This window comes from Phyllopteryx taeniolatus, chromosome 16, assembly GCF_024500385.1.
Source record: "Phyllopteryx taeniolatus isolate TA_2022b chromosome 16, UOR_Ptae_1.2, whole genome shotgun sequence".
In the NCBI taxonomy this organism is placed as follows: domain Eukaryota; kingdom Metazoa; phylum Chordata; class Actinopteri; order Syngnathiformes; family Syngnathidae; genus Phyllopteryx; species Phyllopteryx taeniolatus.
Window position 1 is genome coordinate 22,060,893 of NC_084517.1, and position 23,730 is coordinate 22,084,622.

At 44.0% G+C, this 23,730-nt stretch overlaps 4 protein-coding genes across 8 annotated transcripts; 2 read left to right on the top strand and 2 right to left on the bottom strand.

Moving 5' to 3' along the window:
* Positions 1-21: 21 nt before the first annotated feature.
* On the bottom strand, positions 22-5,187 carry LOC133466368 (decapping and exoribonuclease protein-like). Of its 2 annotated transcripts, none has more exons than XM_061749981.1 (7): positions 4,979-5,185; positions 4,830-4,898; positions 3,266-3,723; positions 2,756-2,982; positions 1,637-1,856; positions 1,198-1,500; positions 22-1,130 (listed from the first exon to the last, which is right to left on the bottom strand). In XM_061749981.1, exons 3-7 carry the CDS (start codon positions 3,715-3,717, stop codon positions 1,022-1,024), a joined length of 1,311 nt encoding a protein of 436 aa, XP_061605965.1. In that variant the 5' UTR covers positions 3,718-3,723; positions 4,830-4,898; positions 4,979-5,185; the 3' UTR covers positions 22-1,021. The 2 variants fall into 2 exon arrangements, with proteins under 2 accessions (XP_061605965.1, XP_061605966.1); XM_061749982.1 differs by having other exon boundaries at positions 26-1,130; positions 1,198-1,292; positions 1,365-1,500; positions 4,830-5,187.
* A 303-nt stretch (positions 5,188-5,490) lies between these two features.
* On the top strand, positions 5,491-12,698 carry stk19 (serine/threonine kinase 19). 2 transcript variants are annotated; one of them, XM_061749987.1, is made up of 7 exons: positions 5,491-5,713; positions 6,056-6,151; positions 6,606-6,748; positions 7,444-7,679; positions 8,487-8,584; positions 9,496-9,643; positions 12,565-12,698. In XM_061749987.1, the coding sequence occupies exons 1-7, from the start codon at positions 5,683-5,685 to the stop codon at positions 12,578-12,580; spliced, it is 768 nt and encodes a 255-aa protein (XP_061605971.1). In that variant the 5' UTR covers positions 5,491-5,682; the 3' UTR covers positions 12,581-12,698. The 2 variants fall into 2 exon arrangements, with proteins under 2 accessions (XP_061605971.1, XP_061605970.1); XM_061749986.1 differs by lacking the exon at positions 12,565-12,698 and adding an exon at positions 9,919-10,313 and having other exon boundaries at positions 5,499-5,713.
* On the bottom strand, positions 10,219-15,353 carry LOC133466372 (ras-related C3 botulinum toxin substrate 1-like). Its single transcript, XM_061749988.1, has 6 exons — positions 15,043-15,353; positions 13,375-13,446; positions 12,758-12,875; positions 12,622-12,684; positions 12,337-12,496; positions 10,219-11,462 (listed from the first exon to the last, which is right to left on the bottom strand). The coding sequence occupies exons 1-6, from the start codon at positions 15,075-15,077 to the stop codon at positions 11,332-11,334; spliced, it is 579 nt and encodes a 192-aa protein (XP_061605972.1). The 5' UTR covers positions 15,078-15,353; the 3' UTR covers positions 10,219-11,331.
* Positions 15,354-16,309: 956 nt separating this feature from the next.
* LOC133466373 (small integral membrane protein 10-like protein 2A) lies at positions 16,310-20,323 on the top strand. 3 transcript variants are annotated; one of them, XM_061749990.1, is made up of 4 exons: positions 16,310-16,844; positions 17,076-17,329; positions 17,535-17,929; positions 19,464-20,323. In XM_061749990.1, exons 1-2 carry the CDS (start codon positions 16,665-16,667, stop codon positions 17,082-17,084), a joined length of 189 nt encoding a protein of 62 aa, XP_061605974.1. In that variant the 5' UTR covers positions 16,310-16,664; the 3' UTR covers positions 17,085-17,329; positions 17,535-17,929; positions 19,464-20,323. The 3 variants fall into 3 exon arrangements, with proteins under 3 accessions (XP_061605974.1, XP_061605975.1, XP_061605973.1); XM_061749991.1 differs by lacking the exon at positions 17,535-17,929 and having other exon boundaries at positions 17,076-17,281; XM_061749989.1 differs by lacking the exon at positions 17,076-17,329 and having other exon boundaries at positions 16,354-16,844.
* The last annotated feature ends 3,407 nt before the right edge of the window (positions 20,324-23,730 follow it).

Sequence of the window (23,730 nt, forward strand, 5' to 3'; positions counted from 1 at the left end):
AACACAAATGTGGCCCAGATGTCAAATTTGGCTTCATTGTCATTCGAACTTCAAACCCCAATAAAGTGAACTCAGAGATTTGTTTCTAAATGCATGATACAAGTTTGAAGGTAACTGCTTTAAACGTGCAAACTGTATGTTGTGCTGAATGGTGGAGATATCAAGTTGAAATGTTTTTCGCCATTTGCGTTTTACAATTTTTTTTGAAACGGCGCCCGGTGACGCACGCACGAGTCCCTCCTCCGCCACTGTCAACCGACACCTTTTCACGGTTCAAACGGGTACTGTAGGCAAAGTGCGGTTCACGCATTCATCCAACATGCCCGCAATGTTTGAGAGCGGAAACAAACGCTTGATTTTTCCCAATTCTGAAGCCTCATTTTATATACTTAGCATTCCAATTGGCAGGGTCGTTAGCAACACTCGTGTCAGTTTCACCGATGACAAAAAGGAACCCAAAACTTCTCAAGATTTGCCGTCAACGTCGATGTTTATTCCCCTTGTAAAAAGAATACAAGATTCAGCACAAGCCGTCTATGCATCCGTCGTGATGAGCGCGAAGCTGGCGGACTTCCCGCGTCAGCTCCTGACAAAATGATAGCTGCACGAGTTATATAAAGTAAACCAAACACTGAGAAACATGTGTACAAGTGTTTTTTAATTTTTATTTTCCTGAAAATAATGACAAATAAAAGTGACAAACGATCTGAGTTTTACAACGCACTGCCTGTTCTGAGCGGCTCTTCAAAAGTGACTGTGACATTTTCACATTCCTCACACTTTTCTCCCGCCCTGTTGTGTGCGTCACACCAGGCGCAATAATGCGATTGCGCCATGCGGCATCGCTGGGTTCTGTAAAAATGGCACGGGCGTGTACACGCCGTTTCTTCCGTGATGGCGCTGATGCTGCAATTTGCGTTTGTTAGCATTGCCCTTGTGAATGGATGGAAAAAAGAAATGCAGCAAAAATGGGTCAGGGGTCTTTGTTGAGCACATCGGGGAACTTCTCGGCCGAGAATCTTTAGCTCATTTCCTTGACGTACCAGTCTGGGAGGAAAGAATAAGAGGAGTCGCTGTGGACAGAGTAGGTGACGTCACAGCGGGGGTTCCAGCAGAACAGATGCACCACGCTGGAAGAGGGAGAACAACTGTTAGAACCCAATCATACGTCCGAGTAGCGCCGTACGGGAAACTCACCGGGGATCGTCTCGGGTGACCACACGCTTGACAAAAGACAGGAAGTCGCTGCAGAAGTTCATGCAGACCGTCGGCTTCCAACACTGGTCCTCGGCCTGCTCCCAAAGACGCAGATGCGTCGGTGCGAGCGTCCGCTGCGCGTACGCGCGGCCGGCGGCGATACCTACCTTGACGAGCCGCGAAATCTCGGAGATGTGAAAGGTCTCCACGGAGACGACGACGCCGTCGTCGTCCCGGAAGCCCGCCACCACGCGAGGGACTCCGGGGAGGAAGGACTGTGCCCACCACTTGAGCAGCTTGAACCTGACGAGCAAACGATCCGAGAGGAGGTTATTCCAAGGTTTCCCGACCTCCGTCGAGCCGAGGCACATCTTGTACATTTTTCTAAACGCTGCCGGTCGGTCACCACGCCGCTTTCTTCTCATTCTCAATCGATCACCTGTGAAAGTTGCTCCGCCGTTTGGGGGTACAGATCTCCGCCGACGTCTTGAGCTCCACGTAGCAGGCGGGAGGAGCCGGAGCGTCCGGACCTTTGTCCCGGCAGTCCACCTCGCCGGAGAACAGCAGCCTGTGATCCGAGAGACGAGTTTGGACCACGGTGCAGAAGGCCTCGTTGGTGTCGACCACGCCGCTCGGATCGGGAGAGCCGTCCGTTTTGTCTTTGAGGGAAACGCATGGTACATTTGAAATCGATACAATACCGGCGTGTGCCACGTTCGGTTGTGTCGCATCAGATACTGGAACAAACAGTGCAGCAAAACGCATAGACAGGCAATATAACAACATTCTTTATCCTAAACAACTAATATTACTGCAGCTTGCCGAGTTCAGCCGGGAATGTCGTCCCGGTGTATTTGTCTGTATTCTAATGTGCGAAATAAAGCAGGAAATCATGACGCACAAACTTTGCATTCTATTTAGAAGTGCAACAATTATTCGACAAATTAATTGACAACTATTTTGATAATCGATGAATCGTTTAGAGACCTTGCTTAACTCCGAAATGTCCAAATCCTTTGAATTTTGCTCTCAACAATCTCCGATTTCTGTAGTCATTTGCAAACATCTGCGTTCCCTTCGGAGAACAATAGTCAACATTTTGCCCATTTTCTGACAAAACCAGAAACTGAATCATAATCCATTTGTTTGTGCATTTTCTACCCTGTCAATTTGAAATCATCTCCTGTTTTGGAATAAAGAGATGGAAATCTTTTTTTTTTTTTTCCCCCCGTCATCGATTCATTGAAAAAAAATAATGGGCAGATGAAGCGATTATTAAATGAATCATTATTGTAGCCCTAGTTCTATTTAATTTTGTTTATACTGTCTGTTTAGAAAAAGAGTGCCATTTTATTTATGGCAAAAATGTGACACATTTTTGATGGTCCTTTTTGGGGGGGGCTGAAACAAATGATTGGTATTTCTTTTGCATTTCAGTGGCGAAAGAGGATTTGAGATATGAGGGTTTCAAGTCCTCCGTCAAGGCGCCACTGTACGATTATGTCTCAGTTGAGTAAAGAAACACACGTGGCCACTATATGAGGTCATAGCTCGCTACCTGTGCACATGTACTGCTCAAACTTGTACCCCCAGTACATCATCTCCTGGTGCCGGCCGGTGCGATTCTCTCGGTCGCGGCGAGCGGCATCCGTTTCCACTTCGCTGACGTAAAGCGTCCCCTTGAATCTGGTGACGGCCAGCAGCCATCCTTCTCGTGTCTCGTAGGGCGTGGTCAGAAGTTTGGTCAAATGGCCTCGCCACGTCACGAAGTCCACGTCCAAAGCTCTGCGGGCGAGAAGACGACAGATGGTACTGTCAAATATTGGCAAATCATCATTCTGACCAATTCCAATTTGTAATCGCACAGCGCTACCATAAACAAAGGCTTATTTTAAGTTTTTCTTCCAATACAGTTGACCCCCACACGCTGTCAATTCAGCACCCGCAGTTTCAGCTATTGATGGATTTTCTTTTTTCAAACTTTGTCATTTTTTTTGTATGTGGAATTGCGGAATGAATTAAACTGGTCAATCGGGTGCGTACGTCTGCGATTCCCACGTCTACTTACGATGACGACGACGCGTCCGCCTTCTGCGTGAGCTTTGGTCTGTTGGCCAAGATCCAGCGGAGGATGTGGTCCAGCTTTTCCTTCACGTTTTCGTCCCGCTTGATATAACGGTCCCTATATCCGTCGCTCAGGTCAAAATGCGGGCTTTTCTCCGGTTCGGCGTAGTACCTCATCTGCCTGCTGTCGTTGAAGAACCGGCGCCGGGAGTCCAGGGAAAAGGAACCCACTTCGACGGGCTGCTTGTACAGGGGGAAGTGTCTTTCGTAAAGTTCCCTTCTGGCGCTCAAAGCCTGAGCGCTCGGTGGCGTTGGCCGAGCGGACGCCTCGGAGCGGTGGTGGTTTGCTTTGGAGGATTTATGTCCCCTGTCGTTTTGTTCACGATCATCTCTCCATCTCTTGGATGTTTGCCGCTGGTGCTGAAAGCTGGAATTGTGGGAGTGATGCTGATTCATGGTCGCCTGACGGGGAAAGAAGTCACGCTGATCAATTGTGCTGATGAGGCGAGAATGAAGACACAACCATCCGTCCGTACGCTGCACCGCTTAACCTCACTGCCATCTGTCGATTATCTGGGAGTTTCTTTTATTTCCATCCCTTCATTCAACAAGACGTTATTTCAAATTGACAGTGAAGGAAATGCACAAACAGAAATGAATGATGATTCCGTTCCCGGTTTGGGCCATAACATGTCAGAAAAATGTACACAAAAATGTTGATCATTGTTTTCCAAAGTAGAAGCTGATGTTTGCAAATGTCTTATTCTGATTCAACACAAAGATAAGCAGTCCATTTTCATGGAGGACTACAGAAATCGGACAATATTTACTGTTGAGAGGCTGACATTCCAAGGGATTGGATAATAATTGGACAACTAATCAATGAATTGTTGCACATGTCTTTTCAAATGCTATTTTTGAACAATTGATTATCTCTAATATTCTTCATTTTCAGAATTGTGTCGCAAACTTTGCAACAATGGGAAAATGTTGGACCAATGCTCTAATATGTGCACATACTGTACCAAGGAAATGACATTGAATTCGATATACGTACTGTAGGTTTATGATATATATATATATATATTTCCGCACTCATTATCATCATTTTGCAAACTCCAGTGTAGAACTCAAGGTCCATAAAGACGAGGAGGAAAGACTTTGGTACACCGTCGATGGACTCGACTGGCTTGCAACAGAGTCCTGACCTCAACCCGGGCCTTTGCGACCAACATCAGTGTGTGACCTCATAAATGTGCTTCTGGAAGAATAGCGAAAACATTCTCCAACACACTCAGAAACCTTGTGGAAAGCCTTCCCGGTAGACTTGAAGCTGTTATAGCTGCAAAGGGTGGACCGACATAATATTAAACCTTATGGATGAAGAATGCGATATCACTTAGGTGCTGGGCGAAGACTTTTGGCGTTGCATGTGCAATAAATGTGCAACACATGTTGATGAGCTGACATGCACACACGTCCATATGCAATATTACCACTGATTCGCTCAAACAATTACAATATACTTATTATTAATATATAGTCATATTTTTTTTTACGCAACTCACCTCAGTGAGAAGTACCACAGCCGGTATCGCTTAAACACGAATCAAGAATGCTATATGGGAGACATTTATCTGAAAAGAAAAGAAAAGGGAGCGTAATGGAAGCTAGCAAGCTAACTAGCGTTGGGAGCTAGCCCCCAAAACAGCGCTACCTCTGCTTTGTTTTGGTTCCGAAGCGGCGTTCACTTTAATTATGTATCACTATCGTCTGTTCCGGAACGTAGACCACATGCTAAAAGTTTAATGCCGTTTTATTCTGCTTGTTATATTCAGAAAAATCTGCCGAAAGAAACACAACAACAGTGACGTGACTTGCCGAGACCACGTTCCACCAAAGGGGGCAGCATTGCCATATAGTGTTGTTTCGTTCGGAAGAACGAATCGTTTTAGTGAACGATCTGAACCGAATCGAAACCGAACTGCTGAAGCGTGCTGTCACTCACTTCTGAATCTTCGGCGATTGACCAATGAGCAGCCAGCGTGCAGGCGGGGGCGGGACTTCATTAAACCCCCTGCCCTGTGATTTGCGATTCGCCAGCGTTGTCAGTCTGTAGTTAACACGTTCAACTTTAACTGAACGATTCGGTGAACGACTCTTTTAATGAACTGAATGGAATGATTCAGTACACTCAAAAGAACTGCCGTGCCCATCACTATTGCCGTAGAAATGGGCTTGACTTCAGTAGTAGAAGAAGAACCCATAACAGTACAACGGGACATGTAATCACGGCTGTAACCAGAGGGGGCAGCATTGTCGATCGGCGTGACTAACCTTTCAAGAGAAGAAGACTGGTTGGCCCGTAATAGCTTTCGAGCTAACCCCATCAACACGCAGTTGGATCGAAATGATGTATATATGTGTACTTTTGTCCACAACAGCTTTCCAGGTGAGCTATTTAACGTGCATAAATACGTGTTATTATGTTACTTACAATTCAAATCCCACCATTTGCTTCTTATTTACGATATATCACGTCAATAAATGTAAATAAAATCTCCACCTCTGGAATGATTGGGCATCCCATTTCACACAAACCTTGTATGAATCAGATCAGTGACGTTTGTACTCTTGTTGTGATTTTAAATAGTTCATTTTCGTGTTCTCAGTCTGGATAGAACGCCAGTAAGCTGTAACACGGCTACAATAAGAATGTATTTGTCATTGTAATCGGCACAATGACATTTATGTGACAAATCAAATGTGGATAGCCTCTTTTCTACTTTTTCAGGTATGAACAGGAAACGAGCTCTGATTTCTGACATTTTCAAGGTGAAGAAAAGACGAACTGGTGCTGACAAGTTTGGTATCAAGAGTGATGAACTAGGTGGGTGCCATTGCTCTGAGGAATGGAGCGAGTTCCGATACTTGGTATCAGTATCGGGCAGACACCGGCCTTATTTCAAGGCATCTGGTACTTGTGAATGCTTCTGATACTGGCCACCGGTACTTAAGGCAAACAAAAAAAGAATAATCTGATATCGAGTAAGTCCTCCTCGCCAGTAGCTGGCGCTACACTGGGGCGATGATGTGTGTCAGAAAGAAAGAAAGCTCTTCCTTCACAATTATTGGGCATTGGGCTAATGGAAATGTTATGTATTAAAAGTACTAGTGGTATCGATAGTCTGTATCGGTGAGTACTCAAAAGTGAATACCTGTACTGGTAACAAAAACAAAACAAAACAAAAACCAGTGGTATCAACCATCCTTAATTGTTTTCAAGTTGTTGTTCAATTAGAGGGTAACATTCAGGGAAACTGAGATGTTTTCTGTCCCAAAAGGTCCGACTGACGTCCGGGCCAGCCTGGAGTACCTCATGACGCTGTTCCCCAGAAAGCTCTTCAATGACACCTTGCCTCAAATTGTGCTCAAGCACCAACTGTACAGCATTCATCATGACAAGACTCTAGTGGACAAGGAAGTGGTAAATTGACTTTTGTTTCTATATTAAAAAAACAATCTCCAGGTGCTGTCTTAATAACGCGTCTACGACATGCTTTTGCCAGGGATCAAGAATGACACTTTACACAGCCTGTTTGTCTTGATGAAATTAGTTTGTTTCTGGGGTGCAAATGGGCCACTGCTCACCGTGCCCCATGTACCGATGGGCCATTTGCGACTCCAGATTTTGTTACCATGACAACTAGGGGGCAGAGCTAAGCGTGGCTGCGTGTTCAGTGAATGTTAACTGTGAAGTGCACACGAGCCCCCACAAAGAGTGCGTGGATTTGATTTCCCCTTTGTGCAGGCAGCACTTCATCACCTTCCCAATTAATGTGCGAATCAACAAAAGTAATTGATGGATCAACTGTAAAAATAAATGTTTTACAGATGATTTGATTTTGAAAAATGCATTTAGGTAATTTCTGACCCTGCGAAACCTCCACAAACAATTCGGGCTAAGTTTAGCATCTCCCTGACATACAAAAATGTTAGTCTCTCATTTGAGATGTATGCCTTCAACATGCTTCCTTGACACCAATTACTACTTTACTATTAGCCAAGGCTTTGGTGGCATCTTGTGCCATCCTTGAGATAAAAACCGAATGGGGAAAAAAATGTTACTACTGAATACAGTCGTTCATTGGCTTAATGATTGCGTAAACAAAACACCTGCAGAATAAGCTGCGGGAGGACGGGGAGCTGCTCATGTTCCAGCTCGGCTTCGATGCCGAGGCTTTCGCTTTGGTCTTCACGGCCGACTACAAGGCCAAAGTGTCGGCCGGAGAGGAGGGCAGAGACACCCGAGGGGCCGTGGACAAGTTCTTGGAGAAGGTGTTATCACCTTGCACAGACCTGAGCTTCAACAAAGACCAGATGATCAGAGAGTTCCTCTTCACGGACACAGAAATCACGTATGTAAAGAAAAATCACTTTTTATCTAGCCTGTTAAATGCCTCAATAGTTGATGGTGAAACTAAATAGGGCCTTTGGTAGTGCCGTGGAGTTTTGTGGCGTAGGATCCATTCCCAGCCAATATGCTTTTCACGGTAGTACAGGGTTAGTGGATGGATGCTTTTGATTTATATCATACAAGATTTTAATAATAATAGTATTGAAATATTATTTAGACAGATTTCATCTTGATTCCATAACTCAGATTGGGAATGAGCATTGGTAAAAATGTCCTAGGTAAATCATAAAAATCAAAAAACTGATTAACAAGCTTTGATGGATACTTTGTTTATACACATTTCCAATGTAATCTGTTTAATGTTATTTTGTTTTAATGTACGGTATCACAATTTAATGTTGACATCCTTGAATTGTGTATTTCAAATGGTATAGTTTTATTTCAAATGTATTTTTATAAATACAAATGTGAAATGAATCAATTGTAACACAATTTTTCAATGTAATCTGTTTATTGCATTTTATTGTATGTTTTAGTTTAATATATACCTAAGAATTTAGTTATATTTTTAATTTAAATATTTGTGTCTTTGAGTATGTAGTGCTATTTATCACTTATGAATTAAAATGTGTATTTCTAAATGCGCTCTATTTTTCCGGCTTTTATAATAAATGTGTTAAATTATAGAGAGACTTTATGGACGCTGTGTTATTGATATAATAAGGCACAGAAGACCAAAAATATTTAGTGGAAGCAAAGTAATCCCAAACAAATGGCGTCCAGAGCACGTTGTTTTGCTGCCTTCCAGGCAGCTGGTGAAGGCCGGGGTCTTGACCGTGAGGGACGCCGGCAGCTGGTGGCTCTCCATTCCCAACTCTGGCAGATTCACCAAGAACTTTATACAAGGTGGGTGACGAGGTCGACAAACGCAACACCCCAACACAAGATTTTTGTGAGCGGTAGCCGAGCGGGTACTTCCGGGTGGCAAAACGGTGAGTGCCGACCACTGACCTGAACTGAAACAGTGACAAAAACCTGTGCTGCAAGATATATACCCCAAACAGTTTAGGTTGAATTAGGAAAAAAAACCAAAACTCTAAATTAATCCAGCGTAACCTGTGGGTGAGGAGGATAAATCAAGTGGATGTTGTAAATAGAGCGCAAAACGGCCTAGCCACTTCAAAGGGGACAGACTGCGAACCAAACCGTGCATCAGCAGGTTTGTGGAGGACATTCCGCAATTTAGCAAAGTAGGATGACTAGCCTGCTAGCTAGCGACAGATTAATTTCCATGCATTTCAGCATCAAAAAAGCATGTCCGCGCCATTAATCCAAGCAACAGAAAAGTCAATTCATGAGTCACTCAATGATCATGTCAACTACAGTGGATATAAAAAGTCGACACACGTCAGGAAAAAGCCCACTAGAACATCCGAACTTTATTTGGAGTCGATCAGAAACAGTTTAAAGAGTGGCAGGTGTGTGCTGACTCTTGTTTAACAGCTTGAATGTGATTGGTTAATTCTGAGCACAGCCACATACCCAGTTATAAGAGGGTGTGCACACTTTTGCATCTGCATTTCAGTTTATTTGTGCTGAGCCTTTCGAAAATATTTCTCTCTTGTTCAGTTGCGTTGTACAAGTTGCAAGTCACAATAATGGATGTAAAAAGTTTTGAATTATATCTTGGTCTCATTTGTACCTGGAAGTAGAGTTCGGGTGACAACACATCACGGTGAAAAAGGTTGACACTAATATACTTAAACGGAAAAAGGGTGTCCCTTATCGCCTCCTCCCGCACTCTGGCCGCCTGCTAGGTCGTAAAGGCGTGCTGGGCATGGTGAAGAAGTCCCGGTACGGAGAAGTGTTACAGGCCGAGCTGGAGGGGCGGCGGACCGCCTCGCACGTGAAATTCCACATCAAGTACCACATTCACGATCTGGTCGGCGCCGAGCTGGTGGACAGGTAAACGGCAAAACTGTAGCACATCCTTGCCGTCTCTCATACTTGACGTTTATTCGAAAATTCTGACATTTACTGTGGAACCCCACAAAGTAGAAACATTTGGAGTTTAAACAAAATTTTGTGAAGAAAAAGAAAAAAAAAAGGGGGGGGGGGTGTTTCCACCTTCTGGCAATTAAAATACATTTGTAAAAGAGGGTATTTAAATTGTGTGAGGATCGTGTTCAACTTGGGGAGGTGCCACTGTATCAAATTAATTCAGCTGTTTTTCTCTCCAGCATAGCGACAACTTCGGGGACTTTGTTGCGATTTGTTGACTCCTGAATCGCTGAAGAGAAGAAATAAGCTGCTCAGCTTGCTGATGTTTCATTTTGTAAACACAAAAGGCCTTACAAAACCCTGTGGGTTTAAGAAATATACTTGATGTTCCAAACCTTATCAGGTTTTTGCATTATGTAATAAAAATTATCTGCATTATTTTTTCTTCATTTTTTTTTTTCCTGGCACTAGCTGCTCAACCTAAGATACAGTAAATGCCAAACTAAAGATAGTAGTAAAAGTGACAGCGCACAAGCTGGTTCAATTTTGTTGACATTTATTGGCTTTTTCAAAAAAAAAAAAAAAAAAGTGACAGCTTTGTATCTGTAAATCGAAAGGAGTCACAATGACATTGGCTTGAATGATAGCACAGCTTGATGTCTGAATACAAAAAACAACAGATGAGCAATGTGTTCTTTAACCCCTTTGTACTAGTACTTTAAATACATTTTGTAAAGAGGCAAACAAAATATAAATGTAGCGATCCTAATCTTAACGTTTTTTCAGTATACGTCGCACATACATGCCATCAGCGTAATTACACAAAGATAGGCTTGGGAGAGTAGTTAAGGTTGCGTTAGCTGTAAAAGAGGTGAAAAACAAAAACAAAAAAAGCATATTCATAGTGTTAGTCCAAAAATACAGTGAGTGAAGTGTAAGATACAAAAAAGTCAAATCACGATTATAACAAAGAGGAGTACACTGTCTACTACACCACAACCGACAGTAGCTTTGTTACTAACAGGCACGGATGCTCGTCTAAGTGATTTCGCTTCGCCAGTAGTGATGCGATTAAAAAAAGAAAAAAAATGCTGATAAATGCCCAAGGAGCATCGAAGGTGCTCTTGTTCCCCACCACCAACAGTTTCAAAAATCTACAATGTGACATGGTTTGAGACATGTCCGGGGAGAGGAGGAAGAAAATGCTTTGTCTGGATGATTTTAGAAGTGTTTAAGGGTTTTAATAGCACTGTCGGTGTTTAAAAACAAAAAACTGCTGGTGAGGGACTTGCCACCGATTGATTGTGGGAGCTAACAAACAGCAGCGTGGATGTGTTTTCATAGCCAGGAGAGGGGGTGTATTTGGCAACGTGACTCCCACTGAAAAGAACCCAGACTGTAAACAAAATGAGAGCAGGGGGACCACATGGATCTGATGTAAGGCCTCATGAAGTTCAACATTTTCAGACTTGTCTTTACAGTATGCAACGTTACAATCCTCTCAATCTTGATTCAATGTCGTAACAAGGAGGGGCAATATAGTCGCTAGAACCGCTGCAGCTATGTTTACGTGAAGCAAAGTACGTTATTGTGTGGGTATGTGTATACTGGCGTTGTTTCACCCTGCGCCCCCGCCGCTACGAGGACTCCCCTTAGAGGAGGCTGCACTTCTTCCCCTTCTTCTTGACGGGCGGTGGGCACAAGACGGCGCGGATGGCTTCGTCAAACACCGTTTTAAGGCCGCGCTGAGTCAGGGCGGAGCACTCCAAGTACTTGACGGAACCTGTGGGAGTGGAGAGGGGTTAGAGACATTTAGAGCTGGGCCTCACTCCCCCTTTTAATGCCACCACTATCACAGAAACCAATATGATACAATTATGTAATATAACAGCACAAGTCTGTACCACGTACATCATCTGGAGCTGTTCACAATCTAATACAGAGGTACTTTGTCAGTATACAGTAAATGTGTTCATGTGTACAGATAGCTCTAGACTTTTTTTTTTTTTTTTGCTAGTGGGAGTTGGCTGTAAGACTAATTCCTTTTACCAACCAACCAAGACAGAATAATGCTGATTTCATTAAGAGCCAGATGACAAATGCGAAATCTGAAATTTAAGAAAGAGTGCCATTGCTCCTGTAGTTGAGCAATGGCCACTACTGATTCTGAAGGCCCTGGGCAGCTTCGGCCTCCCGCACGCTGCGCTCCAACCCGATCAATTTTGGCCACATGCTTCGCTTTTTCACCCACAGACCACAAGCGCATTAGAAATGATAAATATAGTTAAGTATTGTTGTAAAACAATATTTGATGGCTCACTGAAAACCTGAAAATGTATTTTTAGTGTGAGTGAAGGCTTTGTGCCTTTTGATTGGCTGTAATCTGCGATGGCAATTCAAATTTTGAATGGCCGACTGATCGCTCACTCATGCAAACAGTTGCCAAACTACACCCGCACACACCGCGCAACAGTTAGTCTGGTTCAGCCGCATCGCTCGCTGTGCGGCAGCCTTTAGATTGACATGGCAACACACACAGGCTGAAATCTGATTGGAGGAAAAAAAAAAAATCAATAAATAACAGTGCAGTGCAGCCAAGCGAAATGCTATGACATGAAGAGAATAGACTACTGGGAATACATGCTTGGAGTGCTTACCGATCTCTTTGGCCATGGCCAGGCCCTGGGGGTAAGTGATTGGAGCCAGTTTCTTCTCCTTGAGCTTCTCGATTGTGTCTTTGTCATCTCTCAGATCCAACTTGGTGCCCACCAGGATGATGGGAGTGTTGGGACAATGGTGTCTCACCTCAGGGTACCACTGCGTGCGCACGAGGAGTCAGGAGTTTAGCTTCCAAAAATCACTATCCTCCAATCCTTTTCTTACAGCTTCTGTTCATCATGACGGGTCGCAAAACAGATCCAGGCGGCACCTCGTTGACTCACCTTGGCACGGACGTTTTCAAAGGAGGCCGGACTCACGAGAGAAAAGCAGATGAGGAACACATCCTGGGGGGTGGCGGAAGAAACGATAACGTCAGAGTCTAAAACGCAAATTCAACCGTGCCGTTCCGTTTGCTACCGTCTGAGGGTAGGAGAGCGGGCGCAGTCTGTCGTAGTCCTCCTGTCCTGCCGTATCCCAAAGGCCCAGGTTCACCGGCTTGCCGTCCACCATCACATTGGCCGAGTAGTTGTCAAAGCTGGTAAAGTGCACAATTGTTCGTCAACTAATGCGAAGGGCTTTCGGAAAAGTAACAACAATGATGTTAATGAGAAGCTGGCTGATCCACTTTCACACACCTGCAGTGAAACCGGGCCACGGCGTAAACAATTCATTCACCTTTAGTCAAATGAGATCATTTTGAGTGCTTTCGAGGTTTTGCAGCTGCTTAAAGCTGGAATAATCATATAAAAGGAATACATAAATACTGAAACTTATGTTACGATATGTGCAAGTTCTACTGTGTAATAAAATCAACGCGTGCAGTGGAAGAAATTCAAATATGGACAGATTAAACACTTTTCAAGATTCTGACTGAAGGTAGAAGCGTACCATATAAAAATCCTACAATTTCCGGAGTTTCAAAAATGATTTGAACCGGTTCTGCGAGCGGCAGAGATTTCCATCTCGCCGGGCCGCCTTATCTCCGGCCACAAATGCTGTTAACGGGAGGGTTGAGGCGGGCGGCGGCTACTCACACAGTGGGGATGTACTCTCCGGGGAAGGCATTGGTGGTGTAGCTGATGAGCAGGCAGGTCTTACCCACGGCTCTGGAGGAAGGAAGGGGAAGGGGAAGGGCGACCAAGTCAAACGCGGACACTTGTTGGATACACGCTAGATCTGCAAGGCTCATTTGGAGTTGAAAAATGTGCGTCAGATTTCAAATAAAAGCCATCAAACATGAGTGATGTGGTTCTTCTTTGGCCAGAAGGTCCCACTGATAGCAATGAGGAAATGTGTGACGATAGCCAAACAGGAAATACAAATTCAAAGCCACATTAGCATCTGCTCGGTAAAACGAGAGTACTTCTATTCATCTGTATTGTCCTATAGCACAATACAGATGAATACAAAAAAAAAACTTTTTTTTTTTTTTGTCAGTCTGTCGGTCTCTTCAAAAGGGCGAGCAGATTCAGTTTTATTGTACTTTGCTTTGCACCTCTTTGAAAGTTAATAGTAACCTACACGGTAAATACAATTTTTATGGTTACAGTTTAGCCTGGAACAAATATGTTCTCCTTCCAATGGGAAACATTCAAAAATAGCAATGTCAGGGATCATCAAAGAACGAATAGTTTTACTTTGTTTTAGTTTTATTGTACAGTGGTTAACGTCCCTTTCCACTTGTTTGGCAGTTAATAATAGTTCTTTCTTTAAAACCGGTTTTATAATGGTAACAGTTTGAACTTGTTTGACTGAGAATAACAATGACATCATTAAAAAAAAAAAATTCCCCTTCTGGGAATAGCTTTATTTCTCCTGATACAAAAGTAGCTTTTAAGAAAAAAAATCATTCATATTTTCCTGAGCATCAAATTCAATGAATATATAGAAACAAATGTAATCTTTAAAGGTGGAGTAGTTTTACTTGATTTGAATTTGACTGTACAATTGTTTTCTTTCCACTTTAGTTTTAATGGCCAACACATTTCACTGCCTGTTACACATCTGTCAGGTATCCTCAAAGGTTTTATGACTTCATTTTTAGGTTGACTGTACAGGTGATGTCTTCTCTTTCCACTTGTTTGACAGTTAAATCACTTTTTTTTTTTTATGTAATGGTAACAGTTTTGAGCCTGGAACGGTTTGGTTCTACTTCCTAATGGCGAACTCAATTGACCGAAGTAGGCAGGCAAATTGTAATGTGGATTTATGGCGGAATGCTGCAGTTCGCTCGAATCAAGGTGAGAAGGAGGCAGATCGATCCACGCGTGACTCTGCCGCTGTGGCATCCGCCAGCCGCGCCGCCACACCCAGAACAACAAGTTCGGGGCGTGTGCGCGACCTCCCACGCGCGCGCCCATTTTGGGCCAAAGGGGAAAGGAAGGAATGCAAACAGAACAAACTGTGGCTGCGAAGCCTTGCAAACACCAAATCGCCGAGAGAAAACTTAAAAGAGTGAAAGCTGTGTAACAACGCAGGCACACGCGACATTTGGATCATTTAGCGAAACGGAATATTGGATCATGCGAATGTGCTGACTTTTAAGCTACTTAAAACAGCCAAGTTGGGCGAGCTTTCGAGAGGCTTTAAAAATGTTAACACGTTGGTTGATGCAATCGCATGGCAACGCTCGTATAAGGCCTCCGTTCAAAAGAAACACAATACGGAGAAGAGGCCCACTGTCTCGCCATAAATTCACTCACCCGTCCCCGACAACGACACACTTGATGGCCTGCATTGTGCCGTACTCGAAGGAGGAATGCTAATGCTTCGCCCCGGGAGCTAGCCGACGTTAGCTCACAAGTCTTCCCTTTGTCCGCTACTGCTTGGCCGCTGAAATGTCGCTCGAGGCGCTCCGAAGATACCCAAAGAGGCAGTCGGGCAACTTGCGGGGAGTAAGGAGCACTTCGACGCAAATTTGATCCGGGAGATTCCCTCGCTTACATTCCCATGCTGCCGAACGGGAAGCTAACCAAGCAAAACAGCGGCCACCACCCCTGAGAGAGAGAAGAAGAAGGGGGGGGGGGGGGGGGGGGGGGGAAGGGCAAACTACCACTATAGACATGAATATGTAGATGCGACACACCACTTTCGAGATGCGTGTCTACGGCGACGCTAAGATAGGAGGGTCAAAATCGTCAGTGCATACCATGGGTGTGAACGGCAGAAAGATGGTTGCCGGTGATATTGTGCTGGTGACTGCTGCGTACGGTTGCTCACAACGCCGTACAATTAACAACTGGGAGTAACGTTTCACAGGTGAGAAAAAGAAATACATTTTTATGATTTTTAAAAAAAAAAAATGTCCTGTAGTGATAGAAAACGCTTTGACCATGACGAAAATAATAAACCTCATGGAAAACTGTTGAGGAATATGCAAATTACGAGTTAATTTCGATGTCCAAGCATCACCCTTAATGGGAGCGTCGACCTCCCCAATATGGCCGCCAGGTACGTACGTCGCTGGTATCTAGTCTTCAAATCTATGGGTACGCCCACGACTTGTCTTAAAAGTAGATACGGTAACTTTCACTTCACTAAATGCGAATGTTTCTACGACCATCAATAATTTCACATGTGAATCAATGTGAGGTAGTACTTTGGACGAAAGCGCAAGTTTAGTTCGGGGTACGTTAAAGTGGGGGGAAAAAATGGCAGGCGGACAATTTAATGTCACACATCACGCATAACCACTGCTGAACCCAAAACATATTGCAAGTATGAAACAAACAAATATTTATGTCTTTATAGATCATAATGTTTTGTTATCAGTTTATTTTTTTTTATGTACATTACAAATATGCGGTTGATTCCAAAATATTGACCTATGGTTTTAATCCTCTTTTAGAGGAAACATCCAAGCGTTCTGTTGATGCATTGATTCAAAATGAATAAAATTCACCATAGTCATATTACTTTGAGAAAGTAATTGAAATAGTTACACTACTATTACATTTTCAACGGGGTAACTTGTAATTGTAACCAACTACATTTCCAAAGTCATCTTCCCAACACCGGTTGGGGATAATGGCTTCTTTTCGCCTGACAGTCCGAACTCGGGGTTACGCTTGACATACGCGTCGACTTCCGTGTGTCACACCGTTTTGGGTCCCCCCGAATGACAACACCACCATCGACAGCCGCCGCGGTGGAGCGGGTGGAGCACAGCTGCCAGCTGCCAGCTGCCAGCACAGCGAGTCAAACAAAGGCGCTGTCAACACTTCCGCTCGGTTGTCATTGGGCGGCGGAAGAATGAAGAGTCGTTCCCGAGGCGCCGCTTCTGTCCGCGCTCAGCCCGCCGAGTGAGCCCGCGGGCCGGGCATCTATGACGGGGCTGTCTCACTTGGTGCTCCGCTTCTCGGGCACCGCGGGGCGCACCTACGGAGTCTTCTCCAAAGGCCTGACCAGGACTTTGTTGATATTCTTCGGTCTGGCCTGGCGACTGCGAATCAGGTTCCCGTACATCTACCTTGTCGCCTCCATGATGTTTAACGTCAGGCTCCAGGTAGGCGAACACACACGGAACGATTACGGTGGGGCCGCGAGATGCGAGTGTCGTGCCTTCCTCGTATCTCAAATCACGGTTCTCCCACCGAACGCGTGGAAATGCCGTTCGTCCGTTCCAGTCGAAAAACTCAAATTGTAATGTGGTTTTTAAAGGAGAAAAATAGCACGCGGTTCGAATATTTCAGGGTGTTTCCGAAGTCACTCATGGGTGTGTATTGTTTCTTGAAAGTGTCAGTGAAACATGAGAGTCCAGAGATCAAACCAACCAAGCAACCAACATTAGCTGAGATGATTGGCGGCACCGTCTTGGATTTGGAACGTTGACCCATCAGTCAGCGTTTCGGGAGCAATCGACTTTCGCGCATGCCCGACCGACATCTGGAGCACGTCTCGAAAATCCCGAGAAGCCCCGCCCCCTTCGACTTCCGACTTGATGTAAGCCACCAGAAAGAAATCAGAAACCACATGCTGCTGCGAGCTCAGGTGACCGGGGAGCCCACTGCACGGGGCCGCGACGACCGATCCACGTTACACATTCGTTTTGCATTCATTCCGACGGGGCACCGTGATTTGAGATGCGAATGTTTGGAGTCGCCAATGGAGCTCGGCTCGTATCTCAAGGCGCCAGCGTATTTCTCCTTCAAGTTCCGATTGTTGACTTTCCTCGCGTGTGCTCGTTGGTCGTCAGGTCCACATTGAGATCCACTGACGCCGGCGGCCATGACTCGTGCGCGACCGAGCGCCGCGCCTCCGGACGAGGACGACGACGAGGACGCGGCGTTTCCGGGGCGGCGGGCCCGGAGATGATGACGCGCGAGAGGGGCCCGCGGGCCCCGCTTGAGCTTCCGGAGCTGACCCGTTTTTTGGTTTTTTTTTGGATGACGCTGCCTTTCTGATCTCCGGTTGTCAGAATATCCACCGTCGACTTTCACACACGACTTCAAAACAAGTTTGGGATATTAAGTTTGCGGCTGAAACACAATATTAGACTGGTTCTTGAACTTTTTACACCAAGTAATACCTACCAAAATTAGTTTTTTTTGTTTTTTACCACTCTCGTGACCAACATTAAAGTACATTAGGGTAAGTAGTAAGTCTTAATAAAAAAACTCCTAAAAAGTCCATTTATTATTATTATTGTAAGCTACTGTAACATGATGCATTTTGAACATCAACACTGCGCTTGAATACAGAACGAAGACAATCTTAAATGATTCAATTAAAATGTATTGCAGCCAAAGTTATCAAAGCTGGTCCTAAATGAAAAAAAATATCTTAAAATTGAGATACATTTAGGCAGCACGGTGGGCGACCGGTTAGCACATCTGCCTCACAGTTCTCAGGACCCGCATTCAAATCCCAGCCTCGCCTGTGTGCCGTTTGTAAGTTTTCCCCGTGGCTGGGCGGCTTTTCGCCGGGCACATGGCAAAAACATGCGTGCGAGGTTGATTGAAGACTCTAAAATTGCCCGTAGGTGCGAATGTTTTTTCTTCTATGTGCCCTGCGATTGGCTGGCGACCGGTTCAGGGTGGACCCCGCCTCTCGCCCGAAGTCAGCTGGGAAAGGAAGCGATATGGATGGACACTTCGATGTTGAACTTAAAAGTGAAATACAACTGAAGTGTACTTAAGCAGTGATCCTGTCACGTAACACTAGAGGGAGCCTGCGTACCACAAGTGTTATTCGTACCACACTTCGAGGATCAAAAGCAGTACAACCTTTACAGATGAACGCCATGTGACCTTTAGTGAACTTTGGAACGCACGTGGCGTTCCCGGCATGTGCGTCACGTGCAGCGTTTCCGTTGTTTTGGCCTCACGGGCTGCTCTCCAACACAGCCGAATGACAAAATTCACAGCCGAAGTTTTGACCCGCGCGTTGACCAATGAGTGTCGTGGTTCCATTACGAGCGGTGTTCGAACAGCCCTCCTCATCCCGCTGTTGGCATTCTCACATCGTTAGCCGGATTTCCATGCAGACTTTTTGGGTCATTCCGATTGCAGATCTCTGGTCGACTGTTCACGCGTGACGTACGCGATCTATGAAACGCACGTTTCATCGGAACAGCCGTTTTACAGACACGTGACACCCACAGATCAACGTAAACACCACGTGACTAATCAAGATGGAGGTCAGTCGTCACAAAACAACAACTTGATCAAAACAAGTTACGTGTCGTTAAAAACATTTCCGTCTCCGACCAGCTGCGGTCGGAAGCCGCCATGTTTTCAAGTGCGTAAACGGTGACGTCGGCGCCACTTGCGTAGCCAGACACAATTTCGATTCGCCGTTTACTTGACGAAAATGTACCCCTGATCGGTGTGACGAAAGGAATATTCCGCCACCGCGAATCCAAATGAAATTCGATTCGGAATCAGCCTGTTGATTCCGATTGAGGTGTTTATATGGAGCGGTTTGGACGTTTAACCCGATTCCAATCTGAATACAAGGCGCCGTGGAAACCAGGCTACTTTGGGGCCCGGCTGATATTCGCTCTTTTCAACATAATCACAATTGGCCCGAGTTTTTATGATAGATTCATACTTTCTCACGAAACAGTAAATGCTGTTAAGTGTTGGAGTCGCGCAGAATGATGTTTGCACTGTCTGTCCACCAGATGGGGCGCTGCCTTCATTCAAGCCAATAGCATCTTTCCTGATGATGTGGTCGTACGAGGCTTAAAAAAGGAAGTGGCCGCCAAGCTCGGCGTGTCGTCAGCACGCTGCAACAGAGACACTGGAAGAGTCACAGAAAGGCGTAAAGTGGAGCTCCTCGTAAATGTTCTTGGATCGGACACCGATTGTGAATTTTGCCGTTCAGCTCTTTGTTGTTGAACAGCAAATTGCGAAAAAAGTACTGAAAGTTTCAGCAGTTGGCCACACATAGCGCACATGCCAAAAAGGTTCGAGTGCGTTTTAGCTTCATCCTGAAATTCTCCCCAAATCATCATCATATCCCAAACTTTTGGTGAGCAGTGTATCTTTTGCTATCAAGTTTGACCTTTGTGTGTCTGCTGTGACGTGTCCATGGAAGCGCAGCGCACACGCAGGACTTTTTGTGTGGAGACTTGAATTGAGGTTGCGCTTTTGTAGTACTGGAGAGCGAGTACACCGGCTACCTCGACACAGCGCCCCCTCGTGGAAACATGTGGGAAATGCGGCATGGACTCATCCAGTCATCAACTCACGCTTTATTTCTGCTCATCACGTGGTAATGGAAAAAAAAAAAAAAAAGGTGGCATTCAGAAAGAAAGAATATGTTGTTGTTGTTGTTTTTGCTCAGTCTTGATTGCGGCACGATCAAGATGAATGAATTTGTAAAAGCAATAAATTCATCCAATCAAGCATCGCAGCATTTTCACTGAATCGCTGATGCAAATTCGACAACATTGCTTCAAAAAAAAACAATTTTTTTTTTTAAGGCAGAGTTAATTTTTAGAGGTGTAAAAAAATAAATAAAAAGATGTGATAAAAGTCACTGTCGTCGTTGATGAGTATTCACACATTTTTCAAGGACAAAAACAGAAAAAAGCCAAAGAAAAAGCCAAACTCGTGGACCCTTCAGACCAGGAGTGGGCAAACCTTTGTGCTCAAGGGTCAAGTTTAAATGTGCACGTAAAATGTTATTTGAATGATAAAATAATAATTCATGCTGTAATGGTACTCAATATTCATAATTAGCTAATTATTTAATGAAATATATTTTACTAATATTTTATTTACAATCAGTCGATTAACCAATTACTAAATTAGACGAATGAATAAAAAAAATATTAAGAAAATTATAATCAATAAAAAAAAGGTTCAAATATACTGTGTACTGTTTGTTCTTTTTTTCATTTTTTCTATTTTGTTTCATTTTGGAAAACAACAATTGTCTGTGTTTCTGTGTAGATATAATTATTTTACTAATATTTTTTGCAGTAATTTGCAGTAAATCAATTAACCAACTAATGCGCTAAATAAATAAAAATAACAATGAATGAATAAATACATTTTAAATAACCATTTTTACGACAAAAATAGCTCAATTAATGCATCAGAGATTTCAGGCCTGGTGATAATTGGAATGACTCAAATCTGAATTGGTGTAAAACTTCATGTGCTGTAAAAACCGATTTGTCCACACGGGGGCAGCAGAGATGAACTGCATTGCTCACATCCATCCATCCATTTTCTCGACTGCTTCTCGAAGACTCTAAATGTGCGTGCGAATGGTTCTTTGTTTCTATGTGCCCTGCGATTGGCTGGCGACCAGTTCAGGGTGTGCCACCCGCCTCTCGCCCGGAGATAGCTGGGATGGGCTCCAGTGCGTGAGGAGAAGCAGCACCGAAGATGAATGAATGAATAGTAAATAACAAAATGAAAATAATTGTAAAAGAAGTCATTTATGACTTAAAAAAAAAATAAAAAAATCAATAATTGGTTAATTAATAATAACTACATTAATTAAAAACATTACACTTAAAATGAGCATGAATTGTAAAATTCAAAATCCAAATAAACTATTTTACATTCAACTTTTTTTTTTAGCTCTTTGAATTAATAAGGGGTTAATGTGATTACATTAAGTAGACATTTGAACAGAAAAATGAGAATTAACTATACATGTATTATTAATATAAACCTTGACATCATTTTACATGAATTTATGCATCTATATTATTTATCACTCATTTACAAATTGTTCTTCTGTACATTGCCTCGGCCTCACTTTCTTTTATTACCTTCCTAATCGTTTTATTCCTTTTATATTCTTTTGTATCAATTGAGGGAAAACTAGCAAAGAATTCCATTGCTCGGTCTTACCATTTTATGTCTTATTTGAGCACATCACAGATAAACGTTGTGAATCTTAAAGATGATCAATCCATTTTCAACATGCAATGTGGCCCTTGAGCACAAAAGTTTGCACACCCCCCGTTTGAGTCCCAAACGAATGTTTCCACGAAGAAACCTCTTGCACTTTGTTTCCCTTCTTTTGCTTCCTCAGCGGGCACAAAATGTTCCACGCAGCAAACGTCCGAGGATTTATTTCTCAGGGATTTGCCAGAGGAAAATATTTGAATATACTTATGGCGGAGAGGAGGCTGGCAAGCGGCGATGTGTAGATGAAGGATAAGTCGGCTTGTGCCCTCCCGCCCCCTTTTTATTCTTGTTCCGGTTTCAAAACAATTTCCCAAGTGGAAACATCTCTTCCAGCTACAACTCGTCACCGTCGGGAAACTTTTACTGGCGGGCAAGAATGAAGACGATGAGATTTGACGGATAGCGATGTTCCTTTCCGATCCGATAAACGGTGCGCACAAACACAGCGTACTGATTAATATGATGTTTTTGGAATAAGAATTCGAAGCGATGAATTCGAAGCGATGAATTCCTCGCTTTTCGCCGCGTTGGCCAATATCGCCCTCTGCTGTCGACCAAAGTTCACACCACGTGGTTGCGTTAGCTAGACGCGATAGCTAGCATCGCTAAGAGTTTTTTGAGCCCAAACTTGCTCCAATTTTTGTTCAGAGCGTCGTGTTGTGCTAGTTATCCATTGAGACTTGTGTATTCTTGCATTTGGGTTCCCTTTAAGTGGAGTTTTAACGTACAATTCTAAAGAGTGCTATTTTTGTTCTTTAAAACAAAACAAAAATGGACAGTTTTTTTTATTTTGAAGAAATGAAGACACCTTAGGGAACGCTTTTCAATTGCGAAACAACGTTATACGTCTCCTTTAAATCATATTAATATGAAAGTGTTTGACTTATTTACATATTTGGAAGATTGTCAGTTGACAGTTTGAGGCCGGAAAAGATGAATTGACTTTCCGTGATTCCAATTGGGATTTTGTGTTTTTTGCCGATCACACTCAGACTGAGTCCGGACGCGCGCGGCGCCCCGTGCGAGTCGCACGCACGGCGGGGCGGAACAACGCCGAGTGGGAAATCCTGCCGCTCTCCGCTTCCCGTTCCCGTTCCTGCCTCGCAGTACTGAGGTTCGGGGTTCGAACCCGGGCTCGGGCCTTCCTGCGAGGAGCCGGCCGGCCGGTCGCGGGGGCCTGATCCGCATTCAGAAGCACCAAGCCCACCTCGCCTTTGACTTGGGGTCGCAGCGTTGACTCAAACAGGAAACTGCAGTAAAACGAGTTGCCATCACGTGCGCACGGTCGTTTCTTTATTTAGAAGACTATGAAGCGCACGAGACACATTCGGGTAAACACTTGAACACGTCTAATGCAGCCGCTGGAATGCAATAATGGGAAGCATGTGTGTTGTGCAAACACACCGAGGCCCGTTTGTGTCTTCCGTTCCTCCATTTCCTCACCTGACTGTTCTGCACGATCGCCATCGAACGTAGAGGCAAGCGGGCAGCTCGTCTGCCTCGCAGTTCTAACGTTTGGGGTTTGAAACTCTTGCTTTTGTTGCCGTCGCAAAGAAATATATATTTAAGAAAATTGAAGAAACAACGGCGGTCTCATTGTTTTTTCCCATGACCGTCAGGATAATATCGCGCTCGACATGTACGAATGGATTGTTCCCTTCATTTATTTCATGATCCCAAACTTCCACATTTTCATGATTCAAACCATCAAATTGTTGGGCTCATATTTGGAACATTGTACACATTTCCAGTTTGACGCAAGATAAAAATCCTTTCAATGGAGAGATTGAATACATTGACTTCAATGTCAACATTTCTCAGCTCAATCGCTGGAGAAAACATACCGTGGTGTGCGTGTGTGCCAATGCCAAAACTAAATCTTGACATTGATGCTTGAAAAGGGAATATGCCGGTTCATAATGTGCGTGAATTCTAATTCCATTGCAAAAAAGTTTCCAATTTGGAATATTTCCAAAATGTGCCAAATTGCCTGGAAATTCCCCGTCAAATTTCCCA

Excerpts from the sequence above, each read along its gene's own strand:
- LOC133466368 (XM_061749981.1), bottom strand. The coding sequence starts at position 3,717 with ATGAATCAGCATCACTCCCACAATTCCAGCTTTCAGCACCAGCGGCAA. Across the intron at positions 1,501-1,636 it reads CGGCGGAGCAACTTTCACAG|GTTCAAGCTGCTCAAGTGGT; the intron begins GTGATCGATTGA and ends TTTGCTCGTCAG. Across the intron at positions 1,131-1,197 it reads GTCACCCGAGACGATCCCCG|CGTGGTGCATCTGTTCTGCT; the intron begins GTGAGTTTCCCG and ends TCCCTCTTCCAG.
- stk19 (XM_061749986.1), top strand. The coding sequence starts at position 5,683 with ATGTGTACTTTTGTCCACAACAGCTTTCCAG. Across the intron at positions 7,680-8,486 it reads TTCACGGACACAGAAATCAC|GCAGCTGGTGAAGGCCGGGG; the intron begins GTATGTAAAGAA and ends GCTGCCTTCCAG. Across the intron at positions 8,585-9,495 it reads CACCAAGAACTTTATACAAG|GTCGTAAAGGCGTGCTGGGC; the intron begins GTGGGTGACGAG and ends GCCGCCTGCTAG.
- LOC133466372 (XM_061749988.1), bottom strand. The coding sequence starts at position 15,077 with ATGCAGGCCATCAAGTGTGTCGTTGTCGGGGACGG. Across the intron at positions 13,447-15,042 it reads TGTGTCGTTGTCGGGGACGG|AGCCGTGGGTAAGACCTGCC; the intron begins GTGAGTGAATTT and ends TCCTTCCTCCAG. Across the intron at positions 12,497-12,621 it reads TTGAAAACGTCCGTGCCAAG|TGGTACCCTGAGGTGAGACA; the intron begins GTGAGTCAACGA and ends GTGCGCACGCAG.
- LOC133466373 (XM_061749989.1), top strand. The coding sequence starts at position 16,665 with ATGACGGGGCTGTCTCACTTGGTGCTCCGCTTCTCGGGCACCGCGGGG. Across the intron at positions 16,845-17,534 it reads TGTTTAACGTCAGGCTCCAG|GTCCACATTGAGATCCACTG; the intron begins GTAGGCGAACAC and ends GTTGGTCGTCAG.